General features: G+C 45.2%; 1 protein-coding gene across 1 annotated transcript; it reads right to left on the bottom strand.

Annotated features, from left to right (window-relative positions):
• Window positions 1-455: 455 nt before the first annotated feature.
• Window positions 456-3,504, bottom strand: LOC138894148 (uncharacterized). Its single transcript, XM_070178829.1, has 3 exons — window positions 3,366-3,504; window positions 1,944-2,324; window positions 456-937 (listed from the first exon to the last, which is right to left on the bottom strand). Exons 1-3 carry the CDS (start codon window positions 3,502-3,504, stop codon window positions 456-458), a joined length of 1,002 nt encoding a protein of 333 aa, XP_070034930.1.
• Between the last annotated feature and the right edge of the window lie 3,765 nt (window positions 3,505-7,269).

The following is a 7,269-nucleotide window of genomic DNA, read 5'->3' as shown; positions in this document are numbered from 1 at the left end:
CAGTACCATATAACTTTGCCTCGCCCGACTCAAGCCACCCGATGGGAGAACGACATCGCCGACCATATAAAGCCTCAAATGGAGCTATCTCGATGCTGGACTGATAACTGTTGTTTTAAGAAAACTCGGCCAAAGGCAAGAACTGATCCCACTGTCCCGCCAAAGTTAATCACACATGCTCTGAGCATGTCCTCCATGATCTGAACTGTCCGCTCTGACAGCCCGTCGGCCTGTGGATGAAACGCAGTGTTGAGCTCTACACAGGTCCCCAAATCACTCTGTATGGATCTACAGAAATGCGAAGTGAACTGAGGGCCTCTGTCTTATATGATGGTAACAGGCACACCATACAACCAAACTATCTCCCGAATATAAATCTGGGCCAACCTCTTTGAAGTATAAGTAGTTGCAACTGGAATGAAGTGTGCTGACTTGGTCAACCTGTTAACAATGACTCAAAATGCATCGAACTTCCGTAAGGTCCACGGAAACCCAACTACGAAGTCCATAGTAATGCGTTCCCATTTCCATTCTGGTATAGTCATATGCTGGATTAAGCCACCTGGCCTCTGGTGCTCATACTTAACCTGCTGGCAATTTAGGCACCTACCTACATACTCAACTATGTCTTTCTTCATTCGCCGCCACCAATAATGCTGTCTCAGGTCCCGATACATCTTCGTAGCACCTGAATGAATGAAATACCTAGAACTGTGTGCCTCCTCTAGAATCCTCTCCCTCAAGCCATCGACATTAGGAACACATAGATGACCCTGGAGTCGCAGGACACCATCCTCGACAATAGAAACCTCTTTGGCAACACCCTGTAGTATCGTCGCTCTAAGAAATGCCAAGTGCAGATCATCAAACTGTCGAGCCTTGATCTGCTCCAATAGTAAAGATTGGGCAACAACAGATGCAAGGATTCGGCTAGGCTCTAAAATATCCAATCTCACAAGTCTGTTAGCCAAGGACTGAATGTCCAAAGCTATTGGCCTCTCTTCTGCTGAAATTAATGCTAAGCTACCCATACTCTCTACCTTCCTGCTCAAGGCATCCGCGACCACGTTCGCCTTGCCCGGATGATAAAGAATGGTGACATCATAGTCCTTCAGTAACTCAAGCCATCTACGCTGCCTCAAATTGAGATCCCTTTACTTGAACAAGTGCTGCAAACTAATGGTGATTAGTGTAAACCTCACAAGGCACCCATATAGATAATGCCTCTAGATCTTAAGAGCATGAACAATCACGTCTAACTCCAAATCGTGCACAGGATAATTCTTCTCATGGGGATTCAGCTAACGTGAAGCATATGCAATAACTCGCCCCTCCTGTATCAATACACAACCCAAGCCAACACGTGAAGCATCGCAATATACAGTATACATCCCCAAATCGGAAGGCAACACTAGAACTGGTGTTGTTGTCAAGGCCGTCTTGAGCTTCTGAAAGCTTACCTCACAATCATCGGACCAACGGAACGGAGCACCCTTCTGGGTCAATCTAGACAAAGGTGCTGCAATGGATGAAAAGCCCTCCACAAACTGGCGATAATAACCTGCTAATCCCAGGAAACTCCTGATCTCAGCCGTCGAAGTGGGACGAGACCAACTCTAAACTGCCTCAATCTTCTTGGGGTCCACCTTAATACCCTCGCCTGATACGACATGCCCCAAGAATGCCACATAATCTAACCAAAACTCACACTTAGAAAACTTAACATATATCTTCTATTCCCGCAAAGTCTGGAACACTACTCTCAAATGCTGCTCGTGCTCCCCCAGGCTACGTGTGTAAATCAAGATGTCATCAATGAAGACAATGACGAATGAATCAATATAAGTCCTGAACACCCGGTTCATCAAATTCTATAAATGTCGTTGGGGCATTGGTCAAGCTGAAGGACATCACTATAAAATCATAATGACTATATCTAGTACGAAAAGCAGTCTTCGGAACGTCTAATTCCCGAATCTTCAACTGACGATACCTTGACCTCAAGTCAATCTTAGAGAACACCCTAGCACCCTGCAACTGGTCAAACAAATTATCGATACGCGGTAACGGGTACTTATTCTTGATGGTAACTTTGTTCAACTGGCGGTAATCAATGCACATCCGCATAGGTCCATCTTTCTTTTTCACAAATAACATTGGTGCACCCCAAGGTGATACACTTGGTCTGACAAACCCATTTGCTAACAACTCTTCAAGTTGCTCCTTCAACTCTTTCGAAGCCATACGGTACGATGGGATAGATATAGGCTGGGTACCCGGAGCCAAGTCAATACAGAAATAAATATCACGATCTGGTGGCATGCCTGGAAGGTTAGAAGGAAACACATCGACGAACTCCCAGACTACTGGCACTGAATCAATCATCGGAGACTCTACGGTGGTATCCCGAACATAGGCTCGATAAGATAAACAACCCTTCTCGGCCATATGTTGAGCCTTCAAAAAAGAGATAACCCGACTAAGGTAGGTAACTCTAGCATTGCTAAGGTAACAGTCTTGGCATGGAAATTAAGGATGGTGTGATATGGGGATAACCAGTCCATGCCCAGGATGACCTCAAAGTCGGTCATATCAAGTAATAGAAGGTTCTCTCTACTCTCTTAACCACATAATGTGACTACAAATGACCGATAGATCCGATCCACGACCACAGAATTGCCCTCGGGAGTGGACATATAAACAGGATTACCCAAGGATTCGCGAGGAATATCCAGAAAATGAGCAAACATAGATGATACATATGAATAGGTAGATCCTAGATCAAATAACACCGAAGCATCCCTACTGCAGACAGAAATAATACCTGTGATCACGGCATCTGAGGCCACTGCATCTGGTCTGGCCAGAAAAACATAGAATCTAGCTGGGGCGCCGACTGGCTGGCCTCCACCTGACTGAACAATAGTTGGCTGACCTCCCCCTGCCTGGCCTCCACCTCTAGGACGACCCCTACCCGTCTGTCCCCCCACCTCTGGGCAGTCGGACGGCTAGTGCTGCAATCATGGGCTGATGGCCCTACTATACTACCTTGCTCCGAAGTTTGGGACAAAATCTCTTCATATGACCTAGAACTCCACACTTGTAACAACCTCTCGGTACCATAGACTACTGCCCCAAAGTCTGACCTTGATGGGCTGAATACCCACTAGAAAGACCCTGGATGGCTTGTGGGAGGTATGAACTCTCTGGCATAACATTGAAATTGGCACTGGGAGAACCATGATGAGCTGGTGGGCGATAATAACTCTCTGGAATAGCACTAAAATAGGGTCACGCTGGAGCACCCCGAGGAGGTGGTCGTTCTGGATATGTGGGCCTGCTAGGTTGACCCCTCCCAAACTGACCTCTGCCCCTAGCCGGGGCACCTCTAAACTCTCCAGAGAAACGGGTCCTCTTGTCCTGTTGCATCTGCTCTCTACCCTTCTGGCGGTATCCCTCAATCCTCCAAGCAATCTCCACTACTAGCTGATAATCAGTACCCATCTCAACCTCCCGGGCCATACTAGCCCGAATACTGGGGTGCAACCCCACAACAAATCTCCGCACTCTCTTTTTGTCAGTAGGAAGTATCATAAGTGTATGGCGAGATAACTCATAGAATCTCACCTTATAATCGGTCACTGACATCTAACACTGCTCGAGCTGCTCGAACTCACCTCACAACTCTTCCCTCTGAGAGGGTGGAATATACGTGTCCAAGAAAAGTTGTGTAAACTAGTCCCAAGTCATGGGAGGAGAACCCGCTGGTCTGCCAAGAAGATAAGATTGCCACCATCTATGGGCCCTGCCCTCCAGCTGGAAGGTAGTGAAATCCACCCCATGGGACTCCAATATCCTCATGTTGTGCAGTCTGTCCCTGTACCGATCAATGAAGTCCTGGGATCCTCATGTCGCTCACTCCCGAAGATAGGAGGGTGTAGCCTAGTCCATCTGTCCAATAGCTTCTGCGGATCACCATCCGCAGCTGGTCTAGGCTCAGGTGCAGCCACTGCAACTAGCTGGGCTCCGCCCACGGGTAGTGTACCCGAAGTCTGATATACTGTAGTTGCATGCCCCGAAGCCTGGGCATTAGGGGCCTGTGCTCCCCCTTCCTCCTAAGATGTGGCTGGGTCTGCTGGAAATAAACCAACACGAGTCATAGTGTCCTTGAACCACAGTATATAGCCCATGATCTCCTAAAAACCCGATGTTGAAATGAAATCTACCGGGGCTGGCTCTATGGCAGGCACCTCGCCCTGCTCCTCGATGATGGGATCCTCCACTGGATCCGTTGGTGGTGCTACTGGGGCATCTTTAGGACGCCCTCATCCCCTACCTCGGGCCGGTGCCCTCCCCCGGCCTCTGCCTCTAGCAACGGGTGGAGCAACTCCTCCCGGGTCTGGAACGCCCGTCATACGCGTCCTCACCATCTGTGAGAGAATGAGAGAAGGATCTTAGTATACCATCAATTGCACGATATAAGATGAATAAAAAGTAGTTTCCTAACACCCTATAGCCTCTCGAAGATAAGTAAGGACGTCTCCGCAAGACTTTACTAGGTTTGCCCATAACTTGTGAGACCTACGTGAACCTAGTGCTCTGATACCATGTTGTCACGGCCCAATTCCATCATAGGCCGTGATGGCACCCAACACCTTTGTTAGGCATGCCAACACTGATCAAACTAATTGTTTCCCGTTTAAATAAATTACTAAGAGGATAACATTTCCTCATTTCTTAAAAAGATTTAGAAATTTGCAAATGTGACATAATTAAACGGAAGCAAACGAGTAAAAATCATAATCATGTAGACAAATCCAAAATCATAAGTCTACTAGTGTGTATGCCAAGACTTGGTGTCATAAGTATGTGGGCAATCTAGACCAGTTCTATTATCACGCACAAGATTTCGCCGAGGACGTTCGGCCCGATCCAACATAAATGTAACTGTGCACTACCGAGGGCAAACGACATGAACCATAGATATATCAATTAACCTGCTGAGGCGAACGGTCCGCTCTCATGAGAGTAGTAGAAATAATTACCCTGCTCGCGAAATATACTTGCGACGCGGTCATATATAAATTATCAATAAGTCATAACCCTTTCTTGATTATTCTCAAAATAAAGACAATTCAACTTGAAGCTTTTAAATCCTTAAAAATCCTCGACTTAGTTCCATTTGATACAATTAACAAATATAATCAAATAACGATGTCCACAAAGCATGGTGTAAATCTAAAACTACCCGGACATAAATAGGAATAGCAGCTACGTACGGACTCTCGTCACTTCGTGCGTACGTAGCTCTCACAAATAACAACACATATTAATTAAGTTCACCTATGGGGTAAATTCCCTCTTACAAGATTAGAAAAGAGACTTACCTCGTCTCAAAGCCTACTTCCCAAATCAAGAATGCACTTAAACCTCCAAATTTGATGCCAAACGACTCGAAACTAGTCAAACATTACATAAATCAATCAATCTATGCTCAAAAGTTCATATCTCCACTATTAGAGTGATTATCCAACCCAAATTGCAAGATCCCTAAAATTTACCCCTGGGCCCACATACCCGGATTTTAAAAATTGTTGAAGAAAGTAATTACCCATAACCTTAGGAATATTAATATATGGTTTTCTCTAAGTTTCATAATTATTTTCGTGGTAAAATCTTATTTTTTTTATTAAACCATAGGTTTTTCATCTATACCCACGATTTCTACCAATTTTCATGTTAAAATCTACCCATAATCCATGTATTAAACTCACGTTAAGGTAGAAATTACTTATCCTCTATATCTAGGTTGAAGTCTCCTTTTTTTTGAAGCTTTAAGATCGCCCAAATGTGTGAAAAATGGGAGAAAAATGCCTAAGTCCCATATTAAATTAACTTCACTACCTTCAGCGATTTTCTCACCTGCAGTCATAGGGCCACACCTACGCCCTCACTTCTGCGGACAAAAGTCTGCTTCTGCGGAACTCCCCTGGGCCGGCTGGCGTCGCTTCTACGGACGTGTTTCCGCTTCTGTGGAGGATGGGTCGCACCTGCAGAACTTGGGTTGCCCTTCATTGGCCGCTTCTGCGAGGCTTGGCTCGCACCTATGAGCCCGCACCTGCGGCTGGCCAAGCGCATGTGCGATTATGACAGACCTGATGCTTCAGCTGTTGTTCCAAATTCTTATCTTGGTTCGTGCCTCATCCTATTGACACTCGGGACCCCCGTGGCCCCGAAAAACATACCAACAAGCTTATAATCATATAACGGACTCGCTCGAACTCTCGGAACGGCCGAAACATCATCAAAACTAAAATCGCACCCCAAAACCAATTGAATCAAACTTAAGAACTACAAGTTCTTCAATTTACTTCCAATGCACCGAAACGTACTTAAACTACTTGGAATGACATCAAATTTTGCGTGAAAGTCTTAAATGACATTACAGAATTATTCCAGGTCTTTGAATTCCGTTTAGACCTCGATATCACCAAAACCCGCTCCGAGAACTACTAAAACCTTCAAGAACCCACTTTCACTATTAGGCGCCAAAATGCTCTCGGTTCATCCAAAACTCGATCCGAACATACGCCCAAGTATGAAATTATTATACGAATCTATTGGAACCGTCAAATTCTGATTCCAAGGTCTTCTACTCAAAATATTGACCGAAGTCAAACTTGGCCTTTTAAGCCAACCTTAAGGAACCAAATATTCCGATTTCAACCTAAACTCTTTCAAATCCCGAACTAACCATCTCCGCAAGTCATAAAATAGTAAAATAATGTATGGAAAGTCTTATTTAGGGGAACGAGGTCCTATAAATTAAAATGACCGGTCGGGTCGATACAGACTACACTACAGGCTTCAGAAAAATGCCCATAACTTTCTGTACAAATATCCAAATGATAAATTCTATACCGTTCTGGAAACTAGATTCAAAGGGATATAACTTTCGTTTTTAAATCATCTCTACATTCCTTGTAGATAAAAAGATATACGCTTCCGAAGGCGAACCTGCGAAATCACCTTTCTGCGGCCGCGAGAAGAATTCTGCGGACCGCACAATTTCAAGTGTGATCCGCACAATTCCTTCTTTCCCAGCATTTTGGGAGTTTGCGGCCGCGCTTCTGCACTTTAAACTGTGTCCTCCGCACTTTAATTGTTCCATAACATCGTCTGAGTGCTGAAATGCTCGGAGTGGCTCAAAACTCACCCCGAAACTCATTCGAGCCACTCAGAACTCCGTCCGAATGTACCAAAAAGTCC

Source organism: Nicotiana tomentosiformis, chromosome 6, assembly GCF_000390325.3.
Source record: "Nicotiana tomentosiformis chromosome 6, ASM39032v3, whole genome shotgun sequence".
Lineage (NCBI taxonomy): Eukaryota > Viridiplantae > Streptophyta > Magnoliopsida > Solanales > Solanaceae > Nicotiana > Nicotiana tomentosiformis.
Note: the sequence above shows the minus strand (reverse complement) of the source record. Positions and strands in the feature narration are given on the sequence as shown.